The sequence below is a fragment of the Triticum aestivum genome, chromosome 4D (assembly GCF_018294505.1).
Source record: "Triticum aestivum cultivar Chinese Spring chromosome 4D, IWGSC CS RefSeq v2.1, whole genome shotgun sequence".
NCBI classification, from domain to species: Eukaryota; Viridiplantae; Streptophyta; class Magnoliopsida; order Poales; family Poaceae; genus Triticum; species Triticum aestivum.
In genome coordinates this window covers 48,196,378-48,220,357 of record NC_057805.1, presented here as the reverse complement: position 1 = coordinate 48,220,357, position 23,980 = coordinate 48,196,378, and the positions used below count along the sequence as shown (strand labels likewise).

The 23,980-nt window shown below is 41.1% G+C and overlaps 1 protein-coding gene across 1 annotated transcript; it reads left to right on the top strand.

Moving 5' to 3' along the window:
• The first annotated feature begins 19,405 nt into the window (after window positions 1-19,405).
• Window positions 19,406-20,731, top strand: LOC123100356 (phospholipase A1 EG1, chloroplastic/mitochondrial-like). Its single transcript, XM_044522292.1, has one exon. The coding sequence runs from the start codon at window positions 19,406-19,408 to the stop codon at window positions 20,729-20,731; it is 1,326 nt and encodes a 441-aa protein (XP_044378227.1).
• The last annotated feature ends 3,249 nt before the right edge of the window (window positions 20,732-23,980 follow it).

Here is a 23,980-nt window from a genome sequence, read left to right as displayed (position 1 = left end):
ACAAAGCCCGCGATACATCAAGATCGTGACATCTCAAGAACACGAGAGAGAGAGAGATTAAACACATAGCTACTGGTACAAACCCTCAGCCCCGAGGGTGGACTACTCCCTCCTCATCGTGGTGGCCGCCGGATGATGAACATGGCCACCGGAGATTATTCCCCCCTCCGGCAGGGTGCCGGAACGGGTCTAGATTGGTTTTTGATGGCTACAGAGTCTTGCGGCGGCAGAACTTATGATCTAGGTTTATTTCTGATGGTTTCTATATTTATAGGATTTTTGGGCGTCGGTTTCAACCGAAGATGGGTCTCGAGGTGAGCACAACCCACCGGGGCAAGCCAGGCCCACCAGGCGTGCCCTGGTGGGTTGTCCCCTCCTCTTGGCTCTTCTGGCCCTCCCACGAAGCTTCGGGGGTCTCTTGTGTTACCAAAAAAATCATCATAAAGTTTCAGCTCAGTTGGAGAACTTTCATTTCTGCACAAAAAACAACACCACGATAGTTCTGCTGAAAACAGCGTCAATCCGGGTTAGTTCCATGCAAATCATACCAAAACCATATAAAATTGTTGTAAACATGGCATGAATACTTCATAAATTATAGATACGTTGGAGACGTATCAGCATCCCCAAGCTTAATTCCTACTCGTCCCCTAGTAGGTAAATCATAAAAGAAGTAATTTATGAAGTGTGAATGCTAGCAAAGTGCCTAAGTTTGATCAATGGTAATTTCAATCACTTTTCCTAGCATCATAACAGCAACTCTTTCTCATAAAACTTATCATGATAAAGTAGCAATTGAAAATGGATTTTTTGTCGTGGAATGCTACCTATCATATTCATCATAAACTCTTTTCTTTTGTAGCATGGACATTTGCACTTTTATATGATTCAAAGCAATAGTCTAGTTTTGACATGAGGACTTTAATACTCAAGCATACCAACAAGCAAGCATGTCTTTCAAAATATCAACGCTAAAATAAGTTATCCCTAGCCCATCATGCTCAATCATTGATCCATTCATGAAACACACTCGCATATTAGGTACACCCAATGCTCAAGTACGATCATAGTGCCTCCTAGTTGGTGCTTTATAAGAGAAGATGGAGACGCAAATTAAAAATAAAAATTGCACAAAGTAAAAGAAAGGCCCTTCGCAGAGGGAAGTAGGGATTTGTAGAGGTGCCAGAGCTCAAAGCGAAAATTGAGAGATAAAAAACATTTTGAGAGGCATACTTTTCCCACCAACGAAAACGACTTAGAGCTCCCAACACTTTCCATGCTAGATATATCATAGGCGGTTCCCAAACAGAAAATAAAGTTTATTCCTTTTTCCACCATACTTTCACTTTCCATGGCTAACCGTATCCACGGGTGCCCTCCATACCAACACTTTCCAAGGAATTTATTATTTGACAACATAAAGTAAATTCATTTTTCATTTCGGGACTGGGCATCCCTAATACCTTTGCCTTACTCTCGTGCAATGACAAGTGAATAAACACTCATCGTGAGAATAACACATCTAGCATGGAAAATATTGGCCACCCCTCACCGCCTCGCGAGCGGTACGAGCACACAAAAGAGAATTATTTTGAAAATTAGAGATGGCACATACAAATTTGCTTAGAACGGCAAAAGAATACCGCATATAGGTAGGTATAGTGGACTCATGTGGCAAAACTGGTTTAAAGGATTTTGGATGCACAAGTAGTGATCATACTTAGTGCAAAATGAAGGCTAGCAAAAGATTGAGAAGCGACCAACCAAGAAACGAATAATCTCATAAGCGAGCATTAAGCATAATTAACACCGAATAATGCACCACAAGTAGGATGTAATTTCATTGCATAACTATTGACTTTCGTGCTTGCATAGGGAATCACAAACCTTAACACCAATATTCTTACTAAAGCATAATTACTCATCAACATGACTCACATATCACATCATCATATCTCAAAACTATTACAAGGAATCAAGTTTAGTTTGTCCAATGATCTTCATGAAAGTTTTTATTATATCCTTCTTGGATATCTATCACTTTGGAACTAATTTTCATATGTTGCTTTTGATACGCTCAAACAAATATAAGTGAAGATCATGAGAATAATATTTATTTCTCTCAAATTAATTTAAGTTAAGCAAGAGAGAATTTCTTCAAAAATACTAAAACACACCGTGCTCAAAAAGATATAAGTGAAGCACTAGAGCAATTCCATAGAAAAGAGCTTCGTTGACGGGATGTGAATGCTGCTTACTTAGCCTCCCTGGCAACTACTTGAGGACTCTATTTTATTTAAAAACTTTCAGATCTAAGAATTTTATTAAAATAGCAAGCAAAACAAAACAAAATGACATTTCAAGAGTAGCACACATCATGTGAAGAAGCAAAAACTTAGGCTCAACTGATACTAAGCGATAATTGTTGAAGAAGAAAGGTGGGATGCCTACCGGGGCATCCCCAAGCTTAGATGCTTGAGATTTCTTGAAATATAAATTTGGGATGCCTTGGGCATCCCCAAGCTTTAACTTTCGTGTCTCCTTAGTTCGTCTCATATCACGGTTTCCCTAAATCTCAAAGACTTCATCCACACAAAACTCAACAAGAACTCATGAGATAAGTTAGTATAAACCAATGCAAAAACTTTATCATTCTCTACTGTAGCAAATCACTAAAATTATTATTCAACATTGCATACTAAATGCCTTTGCAAATTTAACACTCCTATCCTCAAATAGAATCATTAAATAAGCAAACATATGCAGACAATGAAAACATAACAGCAATCTGCCAAAACAGTACAGTTTGTAAAGAATGCAAGAGTATCAATACTTCTTAAACTCCAAAAATTATGAAAATTTTACCACACTTTAGAAAATTTATCAGAGCTTATTTTTCAAAAAGTTTCAACATTTTATCACATTCTGACTTTTCCAAGGAATTTTTGCAACATCGATAAACTTTCTGTTTTGAAACAGCAACATGCAGACTTGCAAAATAAGCATAGTAAAGGCTATCATTGCCACTTTTATTGAAATAAAAGATGCAAAACATTATTCTAAATAACATCAAGAAAATCCTAAAAAAATAAAATGATGCTCCAAGCAAAACACATATAATGTGACGAATGAAAACATAGCTCCAAGTGAGGTTACCGATAATGTTGGAGACGAAAGAGAGGATGCCTTCCGGGGCATCCCCAAGCTTAGTTGCTTGGATCTTCCTTGAATATTACCTTGGGATGCCTTGGGCATCCCCAAGCTTAGGGTCTTGTCACTCCTTATTCTCCTCATATCGACATCTCACCCAAAACTTGAAAAGTTCAATCACACAAAACTTAACGGAACTTTGTGAGATAGGTTAGTATGATAAAGAGCAAACCATTTCACTTTTGGTACTGTCAAAGAAAAGATTAATAATTTTTCCCACACAATTCCTACTGTAGCATATCATTTTCACAATTTATATTGAGCAATATAAGCCATGGAAACTAGAAAACAAGCAAACTATGCATTGAAAACAGAATCTGTCAAAAACAGAACAGTCTGTAGTAATCTATACTCCAACCATACTTCCGCTACTCCAAAAATTCTAAAAAAATAGGAAAACCTGGGTAATTTTTCTATTAATCTTCTTCAAAAGGAATCAACATTTTATCACGCTTTTGTTAAAAATGAGAATTGTTTTCCTGAGCGCGGAAGTTTCTGTTTTTCAGCAAGATCAAATCAACTAACACCGTAAGCCATCCCAAAGGTCTTACTTGGCACTTTATTGAAACAAAAGCAATAAAACATGATTACTACAGTAGCTTAATCATGTGAACACATAAAAACAGTAGGTAAAAGTGTTGGGTTGTCTCCCAACAAGCGCTTTTCTTTAATGCCTTTTAAGTTAGGCATGATGATTTCAATGATGCTCACATAAAAGATAAGAATTGAAACATAAAGAGAGCATCATGAAGCATATGACTAGCACATTTAAGTCTAACCCACTTCCTATGCATAAGAATTTTGTGAGCAAACAACTTATGGGAACAAGAATCAACTAGCATAGGGAGGCAAAACAAGCATAACTTCAAGATTTTTAACACATAAAGAGGAAACTTGATATTATTGCAATTCCTACAAGCATAAGTTCCTGTCTCATAATAATTTTCAGTAGCATCATGAATGGATTCAACAATATAACCATCACATAAATCATTCTTTTCATGATGCATAAGCATAGAAATTTTGTTACTCTCCACATAAGCAAATTTATTCTCATCAATGGTGGTGGGAGCAAACTCAACAAAACAACTATCATGTGATTGAAAATCAAAATCATGATGACAAGTTTCATGGTTATAATTATTCAATATAGCATACATGTCATCATCATAATCATCAAAAATAGCAACCTTGTTATCATTGTCAATTGAGGCCTCATCCCAAATGGTGGATTCATCACTAAATAAAGTCATGACCTCTACAAATCCACTTTCGTCATTATAATCATCATAAATAGGAGGCATGAAATCATTATAACAAATTTGCACATCAAATCTTGGGGACTAAAAATATCATCTTCATCAAACATAGCATCCCCAAGCTTATGGCTTTGCATATCACTAGCATCATGATATTCAAAGAATTCACACCAACAACATTGTAATCATGCTCATCATTCAAAGGTTTTTTTGTCAAACATTTTATAGAATTCCTCTTCTAACAATTGAGCACAATTTTCCTTTCCATCATTTTCAAGAAAGATATATAAAGATGATCAATAATATGATGCAACCTCAATTCCATTTTTTGTAGTTTTCTTTTATACACCAAACTAGTGATAAAACAAGAAACTAAAAGATTCAATTGCAAGATCTAAAGATATACCTTCATGCACTCACCTCCCCGGCAACAGCGCCAGAAAAGAGCTTGATGTCTACTACGCAACTTCATTCTTGTAGACACGTGTTGGGCCTCCAAGCGCGGAGTTTTGTAGGACAGTAGCAATTTTCACTCAAGTGGATGACCTAAGGTTTATCAATCCGTGAGAGGTGTAGGATGAAGATGGTTTCTCTCAAACGACCCTGCAACCAAATACAAGAAATCTCTTGTGTCCCCAACACACCCAATACAATGGCAAATTGTATAAGTGCACTAGTTCGGCGAAGAGATGGTGATAAAAGTGTAATATGGATGGTAGAAATACATTTTTATAATCTGAATAAATAAAAATAGCAAGGTAACAAATAGTAAACGGGCACAAAAACGGTATTGCAATGCTTGAAAATGAGGCCTAGGTTCGTACTTTCGCTAGTGCAATCTCTCAACAATGCTAATATAATTGGATCATATAACCACCCCTCAAAGTGCGATGAAGAATCACTCCAAAGTTCCTATCTAGCGGAGAACATAAGAATAAATTGTTTGTAGGGTACGAAACCACCACAAAGCTATTCTTTCCGTTCGACCTATTCAAGAGTCCGTACTAAAATAACACAAAGCTATTCTTTCCGTTCGATCTATCCTAGAGTTCATACTAAAATAACACCAAAGCAAATTCATATTCATAATACTCAATCCAACACAAAGAACTTCAAAGAGTGCCCCAAGATTTCCACCGAAGAAACAAAGACAAGAATGTGCATCAACCCCTATGCATAGATTACCCCAATGTCACCTCAGGAATACGCGAGTTGAGTGCCAAAACATATATCAAGTAAATCAATACTATACCCCATTGTCACCACGAGTATTCAATTGCAAGACATATATCAAGTGTTCTCAAATCCATAAAGGTATTCAATCCTATAACAACGAAATCTCAAAGGGGAAAACTCAGTTCATCACAACAAGATGGAGAGGGGAAAACACCATATGATCCAACTATATTAACAAAGCCCACAATACATCAAGATCGTGACATCTCTAGAACACGAGAGAGAGAGAGAGATTAAACACATAGCTACTGGTACAAACCCTCAGCCCCGAGGGTGGACTACTCCCTCCTCATCGTGGTGGCCGCCAGATGATGAACATGGCCACCGGAGATGATTCCCCCTCCGGCAGGGTGCCGGAACGGGTCTAGATTGGTTTTCGGTGGCTACAGAGCCTTGAGGCGACGGAACTTCTGATCTAGGTTTATTTTTGATGGTTTCTCTATTTATAGGATTTTTGGTCGTCGGTTTCACGCGAAGATGGGTCTCGAGGTGAGCACAACCCACCAAGGCAAGCCAGGCCTACCAGGCGCGCCCTGGTGGGCTGTGCCCTCCTCGTGGCTCTTCCGGCCCTCCCACGAAGCTTCGGGGGTCTCTTTTGTTCCAAAAAAATCGTCATAAAGTTTCAGCTCATTTGGAGAACTTTCATTTCTACAAAAAAAAACAACACCACGATGGTTCTGCTGAAAACAGCGTCAGTCCAGGTTAGTTCCATGCAAATCATACCAAAACCATATAAAATTGTTATAAACATGGCATGAATACTTCATAAATTATAGATACGTTGGAGACATATCATTGAAGCACAAAGAGAGCATCATAAAACATGTGACCAACACATTTAAGTCTAACATGCTTCCTATGCATAGGCATTTTATAGGAAAACAAATTATCAAGACAAGCAATTTCTAGCATATGCAAATAGGAAGAAGGAAGCATTAATAATTTCAACACAAAGAGAGGTGATTTAGTAACATGAAAATTTTGTACAACCATATTTTCCTCTATCATAATAGTTACATGTACGATCATACTCAAATTCAACAATATAGCTATCATAAACAATATTCTCTTTATGATCCACATGCATAAAAAAATTATAATCTTCCGAGATAGTGGGATTAACATTAACTAAAGTCATGACATCTCCAAACCCACTTTTATTAATAATTTCATAAGTTGACACTCTTCCAAACCCACTTTCAATATCATTGCAAACATTATTATCAATTTCATATTCATCATGAGGCTTAAATAAATTTTCAAGATCATAAGAAGTATCACCCTAATCATGCTCATTACAGTGAGTAGTGGACATAACAAGATCAGCATCCCCAAGCTTGGGGTTTTGCATATCATTAACACAACTGACATTAATAGAATTTATAATAACATCATTGCAATCATGCTTTTCATTTAAGGAGCTCTCATGAATCACTTTATAAATTTTTTTGTTTAACACTTCATCGTAAATTTCAGATTCACGATTTTCAAGCAAAACTTCATAGAGATAACCTAGTCCACTCAACTCACTAGCAATCGATTCATCATAATTTGTTCTTTTGAAATGATTAGCGAGTGGATGAGGATCCATATGTCTTTACTTTTCTTGTCTCTTTTCTGTTTTTGGTGTGTTGTCGTGAAGGCAATAAAAGCAAGCGAACAAACTAGCAAAAAGCCGAACGAATAATATTTTTGTATTTTTGTAAAAAAGGTTTTAGAAGCGGGAGAGATGAAAACGAGAGACAAATAGCAAATAATGTAAATGCAAGAAGATGAAAGTTTATGCGTAGGTATTGATTGATTCCCCCCTCCGACGGAGTACTGAAAAAGGACCCCAGATGGGATCTCTCAAGAACAGAGGCTTGCGGCGGCGGAAAAATTATTTCATGGACTCCTTTGTTGGTTTCACAATTTTAGAGAATTTATAGAGGCAGAGTTAGGTCAAACAGAGCCTCGTGGGCCCCATGAGCCACCAGGGCGCGCCCTGGTGCCTCATGGGCCACTGCTTCATCTTCTCGTCCCCTCCCGAAGCTTCCAGGGTCTCTTATGTTCAGAAAAAATCACCAAAAAGTTTCATGGCATTCGGACTTCGTTTGGTACTGATATTCTGCATAACCAAAAACAGGCAAAAAACAACAACTCGCACTGGGCACTAAGTTAATAGGTTAGTCCCGAAAAATGATATATTGTTGCTTGTAAATATATATAAAACATCCAAGATTGATACTATAATAGCATGGAACAATCAAAAGTCATAGATACGTTGGAGAGATATCAGCTTGCAATAGATTTTTTGCTATTAGCGATTTATTTTATTTATATTGATTTTTCTGCTAGGGATTTCTTTCGACCTGAAATGAGGATTTGGGGGTCGGTTTAGAAAACGATTAATGGGGGTTATCATGTCATTTGGAAAAAAATCGATGGGAGGGGTAACAATGAAAAAAAACCCAACAAACTCCTCTTAATTAAATAGTAGAGATTCAATCTGACAACTAAGTGGCTAACAACGAAAAAAGTAGTTATGAAATATGTCAACATGAGATCTAGTTTCAAAAATGTCAACGAGAGAAAGGAAGTGATGAAAGCGGATCGTCAGTCACTTTAACATTTTAGGAGATAAAAACTTTTTAAAAATCGAAATTGGAAAATCTTTTGTTGATGTTATGCTTATGTGTCATAATTTCATGCAAGAAAAAAAGGGGAAGGGAACCACAGCCTGCAAAGACAACCATGCGGCGCTGCTACCTACTCCCTCCGTTCAGTGAAGAGTGTACATTTGGCTTTAAAATTTGTCCACAAAAGAGTATACTTCTGTCTTTTCAATGCACTTTAAAGTAGAAAAAATGTTTCTCTCTCATCACAGAGTAATCAAGACCAATAACATTCTACACATGGTCTCCTTCATTTCTACATGCACTTAGCTCATTGGTGGTTGGGTAATTAAAGAGGAAAGAGATGGTGGCTTGTACCTTTCCAATGCATTTTTTACCCCACTCCATAATTTGTCCTAAAATTTCTATTTGTACACTTTTCATCGAATGGAGGGAGTAGTGGTGTCAAACATACTAATATGCAGTATGTTATTTAAAACGACTTGTGCAATAGGTTATCGTGAGAGCAAGTTTTGCATGACAAATTTGAATTTAACACAACCACACATGAATGTGATGGAATTGGTTTTATCTTGTTCACCTCTGATATTGGTTATTATTTGAGTATATGTTATGATAGGTTACGGTTTGTTAAGATTGGTTGTAGTTCTCCTATATGATTTCTACCTTTTTTGTAGGAGTGGCTTCTTTACCCTCGTTGCGCCAATTCACTACTCTCTAATCATCTTACATGTTATCAGTCGCAAGTTGCTAGACCAAGCTCCATCGCAGCTTCCGTGCTAGGTCGCCCCCGGGGAGGTCGACCTCGAAGATCTCCACCGTGGGCTCTGAGTGTTTGTACGTCAATCAAAGGAAGTAGTTGACTAGCTGTTAGTGCGGCAACCTCGACTTCTTTTTTCCATTTGCTTTGCGGCATGGCCAGTTTTCTCCAACCTTCTGGGTTGATGGTGAAGGATTGCTAACAGTATTATGTGGGGTGATGCCGCAACCGTAGTTTCTTCAACAATTACTTTTTTTAAGAAACATAAGATCGAAGAAGTCGGTGTTCCTTCAGCAGTAACTAAATCTAGTTTCTAGCGATGAGTGGTTATTGCTATCTTCATAGTCGGGTATGGCAAGGGTATTTGCATGTGCCCCTTTCTTTTAATGTTGGTTTAGCGCGATTTAAAAAACTAGCAGGCGGCATAATATCGAAGAAAGAACACAGTAAATGAAGCGAAAATGGCATGCACATAGCCCGCATCGTGTCGATCGATCGGGAGAGCAAACCGCTAGTGCTAAATCTCGTTTATTACGAGATGCACCATAGCCTCGCCTGTAGCACTTGAATTTGTGGGTCGGTCACTCACTTTGATTTTGCAAACCTTCCGGTCTAATTATTTTCTTCTCTACAATTCTTCACCGACTTTCCGTTTTTCCTTTTTTGTTTTCTACTTTTCTGTTCTCTATACTTTTCAGTATTTTAATTTTTGTCATTCATTTGTCGTGTTTCCATTATTATTTTTCAAATTCATGATTTTTAATCTCTCTGATTCTATACGGAAATATATATATGTCATGAATATATTTACAAAATGGCGAGAACATTTCTTTCATTTCATGAATGTTTTTTATAATGCATGAACGTTTTTAAATAAACCTAGTTTTTTCAAATATGATGAACAGTTTTTCGAACATTTAGTAGTTTTAAAATACTTGTTAAATATTATATATATATATATATATATATGTTAAAAATTATTTGAATACATATTTTAACATATTTTCCTTTTTTTATAAAAAATTTTGAAACCTTTGTTTTGCAGGAACTGTTCTGAAACCTTTGAACATTTTTTAAGTGGCATGGACAAATTTTTAAATGGTAAAAATATTTTTAGTATGTCATGAATTTATTTTCAAATGTGTGGAAATTTTTGACATATCATGTTTTTTTATATAAATGTCGGATTTTTTAAAATGCCATGAACATTTTGCACATCTCTCTTGAGCCGTGTGAATTTTTTTTAATCACACCATGATACTTTTACAAATACCTGATGGAAATATGTTTAGTTGTTTTTCGAAATTATAGGGATGTTTTGATAAAATATTCCAGAGCTATTTTGTTAGAGCGTTTCGGAAAACAAAATAAAACAGTGAAGAAATATTTAAGTGTGAGAAAATATACCTTTTTTTTAACCTAAGGTAACATGACACACATACCCTGTCGCACACTGGCAGGTGGCAACGCACAGGGGCGAGCCCTTTGAGCTGGCCCAGCCAGCATTCCTACACTGGAATTTAGAAGACGATTACTGTAGCAAAATGTTTTTATTCCTGATTTGTTTTATCTCCTCAGTTTTTCACTGTTCACTTTATATAATTTATGTACTACAAACAAATTGTATATGCGGTGAAAATTACTGCAAAATATACATCCAACCTTTTCTAAACATACGATGAATATTTTAATAATATACGATGACCCTTTTTTATTCTACAAAGAATTGTTTTAGTATGCGATGATTTTTTTGGAAAAATATGAATATATATATTAAAAAATTACAAATATACATTGAACATTTTTTTAAATATACGTTAAACCATTTTTGAATATACAAGGAAAATTTGTGTAATATGCAATGAACAAATTTCAAAAACACAGTGAAAATTATCTAATATACGGTGAACATTTTAATAATGCATGGTGAACTTTCTATAAATAGTCCATGAACATTTTCTTAATATACAATTAACAATTTTTTTAACACGCAATTAACTTTATACTAGCAAGTGACCATGCGTTGCATGGAACATCAAGATACATTTGTATGAGTAGTTTATCTTGTGAGAGAAAAGGAAGAACGAGGGAAGGCCTTATTTGCAAATGTAGAGAGGGGCGTGGGTATCTTTTTGCAAAATTGCCATAGTTTCCTTCCTATCCGTCAGATATAAATCGGACGGTCTATATTGCAGGATGACAGACACACCATCATCACCAACTCTGTTTTTTATAAGAGTAGAGATAATACACGAAAGAGAAAATAAATTGAAGCAGAAACAGAAAAAAAGGATAAAAAACAGTGAAGCCACCCTGGGCCGGCCCAAATTGGGGCATTGGGAGGTCGTGCTTCAGCGAGGCCACGATGTTTTGACGTTCATGAGCGTCAAATATGATCTGCCCTACAGTCACCGTGGATTCTATTCGGCATATCTCAAAAATGTTTTTTCCAACATGTATTTGAAAAATGTATAACACGTAGTCAAAAAATGTTCCAAACTTCTTTTTTAAGAATGTTAATCAAATATTTGGAAAAGTTAAACATTTATAAAAAGTATTTTGGATGTATAAGGAAAATGTACAAAAAAGTTAGACACTGAAACATGTATTGAAAAAAGTTAATCATTTATTAAAAAATCCTAACAGTGTATAAGAAAATGTATAACATATATGAAAGAAATTAGATATCAAAACATACATTTGAAGAAATGTCAATTCTGTATTTAAAAAATGTTAAACGTGTATAAAAATACATTTTTGATGTATACAAATAATGTACACCATGTATGAAAAAAGTAAATAAGATCATATTCATAGAATATATAGCCTAACAAACAAGCCCTATACTTGTGAACAATTGCTACATATGAATGATCTTTTTCAAAGACAATACAAATGAATAGTAAATACATAAGGAAATATCATCTCCACGTGATTGTATTTTGGCATATTTTCAACAAAAAGTACTACAAGCAGTTCTGTAGTTGGAACTACCTGGAATTCTGAAGTATTAGAAGCAGTTCCTCGTAGAAACCGCTTGCAGTAGCGAATGTTGGCTATAAGCGGAAAACATAACCGCATGGTTCTGTACTGTACCAGTGATATATTGGTTGGTAAGAAACGTTACAGAGGAGAGGTAAAATGCCCAGTATGTTTTTGTTCCAGGAAAATGTTCATTATTGAACCCCCCGAAGACATTAAAATGATTATTATGAAATTTGAACGATTATAGCGTGGTCATACTTTACGAGGGCAAATACCACATTGTCGGGCTGTGCAGGGGGCCTAGAAAGTTCAACTCCTATATAATATTATTGATTTTGTTTGCTATAGCAAGTAAGCGAGGGTTGTGTTCATACCCGTGACTTAGCTGTGTTCATACTCGCGAGTGAGCGATCATTCAGCATCACTGTGGACCAATGATTATATTCTTCCAGCATTTGAAATTAGATGCCCAGGCCAACCCCATGTGAGCCAGTAGAAAATGAACTAGAAGTGCAATCTAAAGTTTGACAAAAAAAGAACTAGGAACGCAATTCTGGTCTTATTTTTGTGTGCGTATACGTACGTGTACTAGTTTGCTACTCAGGATGAACTGCACACATGCTCTGATATGCGCAAGAGACAAGCTGGTTGACTTTGAGCACTACCATCCGATCGAGCAGGGTTGAACGTACCTGCCACAGGGGATCACGGGAAATGAATACGCAAAGCGTTTAGTTCGTGTCACCAAAAATAAATGATGGACAAAATAAATTTATTTTGCGGTTGACAAAGATTGACCAAAGTGCATCTCCAGTGGCAACCCGCAAAAAACTCCCGCATCCGTCCGCGGACACGGATGCGGAAGGCAGCCATCCAATGCTAGCCGCATAAATTTCAAATCGCATTTAACTAACCGGATAAAGTTTATGCAAACCGGCTGATATTCATCAAAATTCGGATAGAAAATAGGACAAATCATCCACACATAGCATGCAAATTAAGTCTAGTACACCAAGGTCTCAAATACGACTGGATCCAAGATATCCAACAAGTTTTTCAGGAACGGATCATGTCTTCCCACACATATTCCCCCTTCAACTTCATCCCGTAGTGTGTGCACGTAAATGGCCGTCCCTCTGACCAGTGGCGGTGCATGCGGGCTACATATAATGTGTAGACCAATATTGAGTGAATTAATCAATCAACAAGTTTAGTAAGAGGAGGTAAAACTTACCATCTCCTCCATGCCCGCGTGCAATGGTCACCTTGCCTCGAGCTGACTGACCAAGTTGCAGAACTTGATGATGCTGTCTTGGATAGCGTGTCAGCGATATGACAACGACACCATGTTGCATGGTCGTATGATGTACACGTCGTAGAGCGCAATGTGCTATCCCGCGTGAAACTTTTTATACACTCGCTCCCAAAAGGGCGGCCATCTGGTCCCCCCTATGAAATCCGTGGATACGACCAGCCACACATCGCACAACAACTCATCCTTCATGATCGAGTAGCTCACCATCCTTCGTACTTAAAAAACGACATAGCATTTGAAAATAAGCTCAATGACATTTGACCGCACACCTGCCAAGCGTGGTGTCCGCCATGAAGGTCGTCAACAGGGGGCGGAGTGTACCGGGGTACAAATGGCTCCAAAAAGCTTCGTCAGACGGCGAGAGGCCGCGTCGGCGCTAGTTGCGGACGCCTGGCAATGCCTTTGTGGCAGCCGGAGAGGAACAACAGCGGCGGAAAAGGGTGCGGATGCAAAGCATAGGGAAGAAGGGACGGAGTGGAAGGAAATGGGACCGGGAAGGGGGATTGGGTGGGTCGGGGGTGTCGGAGTTCTACGTTTCAGGTGTCCGGACTCTCGCAAACCTCCAACACTTTTGTCACCAATTTGCGGAAGAAATCGCGTCTGAACCGTCCCGCGAACCGATACTGGTCAGCATTGGATGGCTTCCATGGTCCAGACAACACGATCCTAACAGTTATGGAGGATTTACGGATCCGTCTTGAAGATGCCTTAAAAACAAAAGATCCGGCCGTGGTCGAGGAGCTCAGCGCCGGTGCATCTTGGGCCTCCCCTACCGAGATCCCCGCCGGCTGTGGCGAGGGCTGGCACGACCAAATCTAGCGTGGGGCCCGAATCGGTTGTCTGCGGCATTACTCATCCTGTACTAGCAGATGTCATGGCGGCAAGGTACGAGCTGCTGCGGTGTATGACGCTGTGTTCTCCTCATCTTAGTTGCCATTGGGCGTGGTGCATTTGGTGGAGGAAGCTGCTACGCACAACATGCATGGATGGAATGGTGGTGCCGCATCAACGGTTGAGTCTGATGGTGTCTTCTCTTCCGATGAATTCTCTCATATCTGATTAGTTCTATTTGAGCGGCCAATATAGTGGTGAACGGCGTATTGGTGTTCTGGCAAAAAAAAAGGCATTTTTCGATAAAGGGTGAATTTTATTGTCTCAAAATGGAGCATCAACGGGATCCAAACACAATAAGCACACACCCGGTCTCTACATAGTTAGAATGCACATAGCCAAAACCAACACACGCACACAAAAACACGCCGGCAATAGTAAAGTCATTTAAGACAAAAGCTATGCGCAAGCAAGGAAAAAAGAAAAACCCAAAGCGATCCGATCTGCAATTGGCAAGCTACAACAATGGCCATATCCGCACCAACTGCTTTTTGACATCACACAGGCGACGATGTTTCTTCAACAACGACGTCTTCAGAAAGGGAGCAACGCTTAAGTCGTCAGCGGATCCAACCACCCACGGTTAGAATCTACGTTTTCATCCTGAAGGATATTGGTGGTTTCAAAATCTGATCTATTCATGATCGATAATGATGTGCAACGAACACCCAAAATTATAAAAATTACATTCAAATCTGTAGACCGCCTAGCGATGACTAGAAACACTGAAGCGAGTCGAAGACACGCCACTGTCATCCCCCCTCCCTATACACCTCCACATGCCCTCCGACAATACTAGATGCACCATTGGGACGGAGGCTAGGCGGGGAGAAGCTTATTCCATCTTCAAAGAGCCGACATTGTCTTGATTTCTTGAACATGACATAGACCATAACAAAATTCAAACAAACATATAAAAACGAAGCCCACCTGTGTGCAAGTACCGGGATCCACCGCGCCTCATGACCCTAAGACCACAGGAAATGAGGTAGATCGGCAGTGCTGCCGATGAGAGACATAAACCCTACAATCGCTTAGCCATAATTTAGCCTTATGGCAACATCAGGCAGGATCCATGTCCAAGCGTTTTTTTTTCTCTTGTTGTAGGTGTTGCCTCAAAGTTCTATTTCGTGGATGACAACACCTAATTTGACATTTCGGTTGGACCAACCAACATCAACATGTGAGTGACGATTCCTAATCGACGACAATGTTTTGCAGGCTTGCATCCTTATCCGGTTACATATGGTTCGACTGGTCGATTATGGTCCACAGTTATAGTTTTATGGCCAGGATGCGGAGATGACGCAGCGAACCAAGTACATTGTGGATGGCCTCGGGGTCTTTGTTTGATATTTTATGCCGATTTGTTTTGCAATAATACTACGGATACATTTTCAACGAAAATATTTGGCATTACTTGGTATTGATTAATAATTAATACTCCCTCCGTCCCATAATGTAAGATGTTTTTTGACACAACACTAGTGCCAAAAACGTCTTACATTATAGGACAGAGGGAGTAACATATAACTAATCATACCCAGAAGGTCAAGAAAGTTATATAGTAACATATGGTTGAGAGAATCAGTAGATGTAGAGATTATGTCATCCCCATTAAAAAACAACATAGAGCTACTCTAATTATATTTATGGTTATTTGGAATGGGTGTGTGATTACTTTCGGCTGACACCTTCCTCGGTCGTCACCATCGTGGTTAACAGGTATGGCACTCTTCGAGTGAAGTCTAAAATAAACCCTGAGATTGTAGAGGTTGGTGCAAACAAACCCTCACCTTTAAATCCCTGAAGTTTGTACCCCGTATTTACAGATCCCGGTCAATCCAGACCCTGTATGAGTAAAATCCTGTTTGATGTAATAGGAAAGGCTTGATCCCAGCCGGGATTGATTTCTACTGTCACTTACTACATGGGCCCATCTGTCATATGCTTTCCCCAATCTCTTCTTCAGTGCCAAGTGTGGCGAGGCGCGGCTGACGTAGGTGTTCGATCTGCTCCCGGACACGGACCTACTCTCCTGGGCAGACGACCCCTGCTACGGCAACCTCTGCGAAATGCTGCGGCTGGTGTTTCTCCCCACCATAAGCAGCCACTGCCCTCGCTGATCGCCGCCGCATACTGCTACTGTTTGTGCTCTCGCCGTCGCAGCGCGCATAGAAATAGGCAAAGAACAGCTTCCTACACGCACATGCTACAAGCTAAACTCACACATGATAACTCTCGTCCTTCTTGTGCTCTGTGCTAATGCATAACAACACAATAGTGAGCAAAATAATCAGAAGGCCCTCCATTTCCAACCGCGCCCGGAGCTCATGCACTAGCTTGGCCTCAAACAAGAAGAACGTCGCTATATATTGGCTGCCAGACTCTGGGTCTATTGTCGTCGTACGTTGGCTGCCATCTTGTGCTATTCTCCTCTGCTCAAGCTCGGCGCGCTGCTGCGAATGGCCTCTGCTGGGGTGCAAGTGCGGGGCCAATGCAGCAGAGACCGGGAAGGACACGGCCACGACGTCGGCGAGCACCACGACGTCGCCAGCAATGCGCACGTAGGTACGCGATCCTCATGTGCGTGTGCAAGTACGCGTACACATACGCCAGTGAGAGAAGCGAGATCCTGGCCAGGTTTGTGCTTTTCCCCGTGTGCCAAACGTATTTAGGGTTCGGATAGATCGGGATCAGAAAGGTCAGGGTACAGACTTCAGGGATTTGGAGGTGAGGGTTTATTTGTATCCGGCTCTACCATCTCAGGGTTTATTTCAAACTTCACTCGCACTCTTCTAATGCAGATCAGGAGTTTGCGTTCACGCATATCAAATTATCTATGATTACCTGAGCCACAAACAGAAATTTAAACAGATCATCAGTGAGTAATACTTACAGGCACAAGGAAACAAAGATACCAAGAAGTACTTGGATGCTTCATGACTTTTTTTCCCCACGTTTTACGTCTAACAGTTAAGGGCACATATGTCACATCACCAGACTTCCTTTCGTTTCCTTCCTTAACCCTAGCCAGCTGGGACAAACTTTCCCTTTCAGACTTCACAGACGAACCCGTGGATTCGCCTTCCCTCTACCTGCCGCTTCGGTGGCGGGTGGCGAGGAGGAGAATCCCGGTGCCTCAACCCCAGTTAGTAGTTCAGGTTAGATTTTTTTAGTCCTTGCAGATGCGGCGCTCGGGTGGATGGCGGCGCTTCTTCTTCGACTTTGTCTTTCGGGCTTCGATCCTCATCGAATTCGTCTGTTTGGACATAGTCGACGGAGCTCTGGCGTATATTCATGTCGTCTCCTTGGGGCGGTGAAGTTAGGGTTTCTCAGCATGTGGAGAGATTTGGTGTCAGGCGACACTTATGTCAACTTCCTCACAAACCATTCCTACTCTCTCTCTCTCTCTCTCTCTCTCTCTCTCTCTCCTCTCTCATCTCTCTCTCTCTCTCTCTCTCTCTCTCTCTGTGTGTGTGTGTGTGTGTGTCGGGGGGGGGGGGGGGGGCGGGGGGGGCCTCCACTCCCCCCGCCCGGAAATGTCATCTCCACATGAACTCCTACCTCGACTAGCAATTTCTTCCCTCCATGTGAATTGGTTGAGTTCTCCCTTCCCTCCCGACCATCCATGTCGCTTGAGCAGCATCGTACTCATCTGCAAACAATGAACCGCCAATAGTGTGGAAGTCATTCACTCTAAGCACCACTCTCTCAAGATTGCATCGTAATATGACTATAGCCTAGTAAAGTACGGGAAATAATCTGGCAATTAGCAATGGAAAATTTGTCGAAATATATCGACGTCCAAGATCCGTAGCAATGAAACCAACGCTAAATATAGATAGTTAATTAGTTTAGCCACCAGAGATAAAATATTACTCAAAACTTGAGGAATCCTTTTTGATGACATGCTTTCATGTATTGTGTCTGGATTGCCTGCATGTGACATAAAGAGAGAAATGGTGAATATTGTGACTCTACAGTAAAATGAAAATGGGGTGCCACTTTCATGATTCTTTTTAGTAACCAATAATATCCGTGTGCAAAAGGCAAATATATATATTGATGATAAATCAACTTATCTATGGCCTAGCTCCCACCGTCGCTCCAATGTGCCCTCCAAGGCCCAAGGATAGCAATATCAACCCATGAAGAAGTGCCACTATCTAAGCAAGAGACATTCGATTGAACAACATGAAGGGACAAGGAAAACAATCAACGGAGCATAGGAAAAGGACTAAATGTGTTGTAAATAGAGTTCTACCTTTGTACGCCCTAATGCATCGACATGGAACCTTCTATAACCAGTGCTACATAAATGGTACCGAGGGCAATGTAGAAGGGAACCTCTCCTTTGCCCTAGTTTTAGCCTACACCACGTAGAAGATTTCCGGCGCTTATCATTGGGATCACGAGCTTCATCATAACTTGGCGAGTCTCCCCGACTCGCCGAGTCGTCTTCTACACACTGTAATCCTCTGTATTCACATGCATGCTTTATCTTTTTGGAGGCCAGAACCTAGGTATATCATGTTTTTTTGTGTTGTGTGTTCAAGATCCCCGATTTCCTCACTTGATGTCCATTCGACTACAAATTTCACGTAATGTCTCTAGTACAATATAAAATATCACACAACAATATACAACATCATATTAAATTAGAGGGGGTAATTTCTTAGAAATACTCTAGATTTCCCCTTTTTCTAACAAAACTTAACCGTGTTAACCTGTTAAGGGTTCCCGCAAAAAAGAAACTGTTAAGGGTTGTGACACACACACACTTTGTTTTTGTTTCTGGTAAAATGGAACCGGGCGAAAAAAGCCTCTCTTTTTTTCTACTAACGGGGCTATCTCCACTTTCCGTGGGACAGGGTCGGATCTGACCCGTTAGACCCGTAACCGACCACTTTTCTCATTTTGTTTTTCCTCCCGGTCAAATCTGCGCGCCAACGCACGCAAACTCCCCACATCCCACGTCAAGGTACGGACAACAGATGAGAAACAGCCGCGCAGGCGGCGGCTACATATACATACGCATAGACCGCAACCGCGACTGTACTGATTATTGATCATTGGCTGCAACTAGCAAGTCAGCAAACCATTCCCTTGCTGACCTCCATCTCTCCCACCCATGGCCGTCGCACCGAGCTCGCCGACGCAGCGCCTCCGCGCCTGTATGCCGCCGGCGGCAGCCTCCGCCACGCATGTCGCGCTGCGCGCTAGCAACGAGCCGCACAAGGCAGCAGCGACAACCGCGACGACGGTGGCCGTCCCCGTGCCCACTGCTGTTGTGGCGCCTGCGGATAGGCGTTCCGACGCCCAGGTCGCGGCGCCGTCGTTGGCGTGCACGTGGGAGGACGTGCATGGCGCCGACGACTGGCGAGGGCTGGTGGAGCCGCTCCACCCGCTGCTCCGCGCCGAGGTCGTCCGGTACGGGGAGCTCGTCGGCGCGTGCTACCGCGCCCTGGATCTCAACCCAAGGTCGAAGCGGTACCTCAACTGCAAGCACGGGAAGAGGCAGATTTTGCAGGCCGTCGGCATGGCCGACGCCGGGTACCAAGTAACCAAGTACATCTACTCAGCCCCTGACGTGACCCTGCCAATGGGGATCTGCCGTCCCTGCAGCAAGAGCCGGTGGATCGGCTACGTGGCCGTCGCGTCAGACAGAGAGGCGGGGCGGCTCGGCCGGCGGGACATCCTAGTCTCCTTCCGCGGCACCGTGACCTGCTCGGAGTGGCTGGCCAACTTCATGAGCGCGCTCGCTCCGGCGCGGTTTGACCCGGCCGACCCACGCCCCGACGTGAGGGTCGAGTCGGGGTTCCTCTCCCTCTACACCTCCGACAACGGCACCGGCAAATTCACCGCCGGGAGCTGCCGCAACCAGCTGCTCTCCGAGATTTCCCGTCTCATCGCGGAGCACAAGCAAGAAGACATGAGCATAACCCTCGCGGGCCACAGCATGGGGAGCTCCCTTGCGCTCCTACTCGGCTATGACCTCGCCGAGCTCGGCATGAACCGTGGCGTCCACGGCGGTGCAATCCCCATCACGGTCTTCTCCTTCGGGGGGCCGCGTGTTGGCAACCTCGAGTTCAAGAACCGGTGCGACGAGCTCGGCGTCAAGGTACTCCGAGTTGCCAACGCGAACGACCCGGTCACCAAGATGCCCGGTGTCCTCTTCAACGAGAGTGCTAGGGTTCTGGGAGGGCGGTACGAGATGCCGTGGAGCAAGGCTTGCTATGCGCACGTCGGCGTTGAGGTCGCCCTCGACTTCTTCAAGGCCGGGGACATCGCTTGTGTACACGATCTGGAGGTATATATCGACCAGCTCCTAAAGATCCCTAAGGTCGACGTCGCCACAGCTTCCTCGGTGAATAGGGTTCCATCTATGTTTGAGTCCTGGAGATGGCAAATGGCGATGATTCGTGCCGGAGAGTGGCTGCGCGCGCTAGGAATTTGATGTGTCGATTTGTCAATGCATAATTTGATTTTATGCATGTCCATCACTGCAGCCGCCTCAACGAATAGTGATATGATCGAAATTGTGAATCATGCAGCTGCGCACCTATATAATCGGGGATGCATGAAGAGAGCTGATGAAACTAGGAGTTCCTCCAGATCGGATGTATACTTTTTACATGTAAATCAACTCAAATCGACGGGACATATGAAGATATATACATATGCATGACATGTTTAATTATACTAGACTAGATATAATGAAGGGAGATGTAATTTCACTTCAACTGTAATAAGATATTAATTTTATATGTACCAATATTAGGATTTCGGACTCATTGGTAAGTTTACTAGTTTCAAACACTATTTATAATGTTCTTCCTCTTTTTAGCCTTAAATAGCTGGAGATAATGCTCTAAAAATATTATTACATTAAAAATGATGATTTTAAATCGAATTTACCATCATAAATGTTAAAACAAGGCGTAGAAAAGGTTTTAAGTACTACTAGCACATATGCCCGTGCGTTGCAACGGGAGAATTAATTGATGTGTCCACCGAAATAACCATGCTAATGGCCCAACAACATCTGGTGCCAGCGAAAATTCATATAAGTAGTACTACATTAAGAAGCATGCTACACATACAATACTTTTGGTGTGGTTTTTGTACGATGATTTCGATCTTAAAGAACCTGATTTTCAAAATTTTCATACAAAGCCATTATTTTCTAAGTTGAAGCAATGCTTGAAATTTGCATCAAGTCGTAAAAAAATCTTAATAAAAGGGTTTTGTTAAACGTGTTTTGGGCCATCTCTTCGTACGCTTGAAGATCAATAAAAGAATGTCTACGTCTGAGCGAAACGACCCTAGTTCGTTGCATGCCAAAAAAATTGAAGCCGAATGATGGACGGTTTTTTCTTTTCTGTTATTATTCTTTACGTATGAAAAAATGGGAGTAAGAAACATACGTTATATATATAGGTATAGAAAAGAAAACTACTGACTAAGTGTGCACCATAAACACAATTTTAAAAATTACTAACATGTAAGATAATATCATATTTAGAATCTACCCATTTTTCTGAGCGATTTTCATATATAAAATGCTAGATTTGGAGTTAGCGTTTGAAAGATAGGAATATTTCAAAAAATACTTGAATTTGTGGAAAAAAGTTTCAAAAGTAGCTGGGCCAAGACAATATCATATTTAGAATCTACACATTTTTCTGATAGATTTTCATATATAAAATGCTAATTTGGAGTTAGCATTTAAAAGATATGAATATTTCAAATAATATTTGAATCTGTGGGAAAAAAATGTAAAAAAAAATGAGATGGGTCGGAGCTGGGGAAAGGCAGAAAAATGAGACAAAGCTGGGGATCGAACCCAGGTCTCCCCGTTGGGAGAGTTGTGCCCTAGCCAGGCAGGTGCTTGTGTGGTTTTTGGCAATGTGAGGGCCTAGCTGTACATAAACGTAACCAGCGGCCACCTAATAAAGACGAATCATTTTTGCCACAGGTGGCATTGGTGGGTAATTCTTGCCAACTTCGAGGGTAGTTTTTATGACGTACGACCAGAAACCCAATTTGCTCTATTATTAGGTAAAGATACAAAACAACTCAAATGGTTACTGAATTTGGTTTGGGTGGTATACAAGGTTGGAGATTTGGGGTCAATGTTATGAAACTTCATCGGAGATAGTCAATTTTGTAAACAACCTATTATTTTTATTTTGTGTATTGTTCTAATTTTTTATCACAGGATTATGTGCATATATTAGGGTTACCATGCCAAGATTTAGTTTTTTTTGCTTCATTTAGATTTTTTTTCATTTTTTCTAAAAAGGTGAAAAAACTCCCAATGGATCTACCATAGAACTCAGTTAACATTTAATCCATTTGCAGCACATGAGTTCAAATTGTATATATTTTCTTGAAAATATTTTTATATACCTTTTTAGAGCTAATTTGATACACCTATAGTTCAAAATGGGACCACTTTCAATAAGCGCGGATAAATTCATTGAATGTATAATATATGAGAATTAGTGAAACTTGTACAAAGCAACATATATGAAGTTACAATACTAACAAAATAATTATTTTCAAAAACTCCAAAGGATAACTAGATTTAAGAGAGGTGTTTTACATTTTTGGATAAGCAAAATATCAGTCACGCGGGTACTCTGCCCCACATGGCATTAAGGGGAGAATATTTGATGCTCCCAACACCCAGGTGCTCCCGTGATACGGGTTCCTGGGAGATCGGACGACATATGGGAGTTGTTGTAGCTGCTGGACCTAAGAGCAATTTTTGGACAACTTGGGGGGTGAGCTTTTTTGCAAAATGTTCTAGTAGCTACAGAAGCTTCCAGATGCCGTTCAATTCTGAGATCCGACGGCCCAGGAGCCCATATCACTGGAGCACCTGGGCCTCGGTAGCACAAGATATTCGAGTTAAATGTCACCAACTGTACCAGACTCACCCATGTCGTGTCAATGTCATATGGGCCTGCATCCTCCTGAGCCCCTTCTTCTCTCCCACGTTGTTCCCCACCTTCTTCACACACCCTGCATTTATTAACACACACACACACACACAACTTCTCCACTCTGTCACCGTCTTTCAGATTTTAACAAAGAATCAAATCTTTTTAAAACTTCTAAGACAAAAAAGCTAAGTGTGTGGTTATTTTCCCTAGTAGTTTCAACTTTTTTTGTAGATTTTGTTTTGTACTATGCCATTATCCATCTCTGAACTAGCCATGTGTGAAGCGCTTCTCCTCACCAACCTTTAGGGCCGCCTCTCTCCTAGCACGCTACTCCAAAGGCAATACCTTCAACAATGTAACGTCCATTTGGGCCCAGTTGTCCTCCATGGTGGTGTGCGCGGGGTCCAGCGCACTGTCCTCCTCGGAAAGGGCTAGTGATGTGTCCTCCTCAACACAAGGCGGCAACGGGTCCTCCTCGGCATAGGGCGGAGAGGTGCGTGGTATAGGGACGGGCGGTGCCATAGAGGTCGACTACTAGGGCAAGTGGTTGGATGGGCAGTGAGAAAACATGAGAGAAACATGATGAATGTGAGTGGTGTGCAGGACTCCATGGGTGGCACAATATTTATATTTTAGTGGGGCTCTTGAGGACAATCCTCATATAACGCTACCGGTCCATAAAATGGTTGTGGTACAACTTTTCTGAGGTGGTTTCTCTTCAACATCTTTTGATGTAGAACTCCTTCTTCGTGTAT

Excerpts from the sequence above, each read along its gene's own strand:
- LOC123100356 (XM_044522292.1), top strand. The coding sequence starts at position 19,406 with ATGGCCGTCGCACCGAGCTCGCCGACGCAGCGCCTCCGCGCCTGTATG.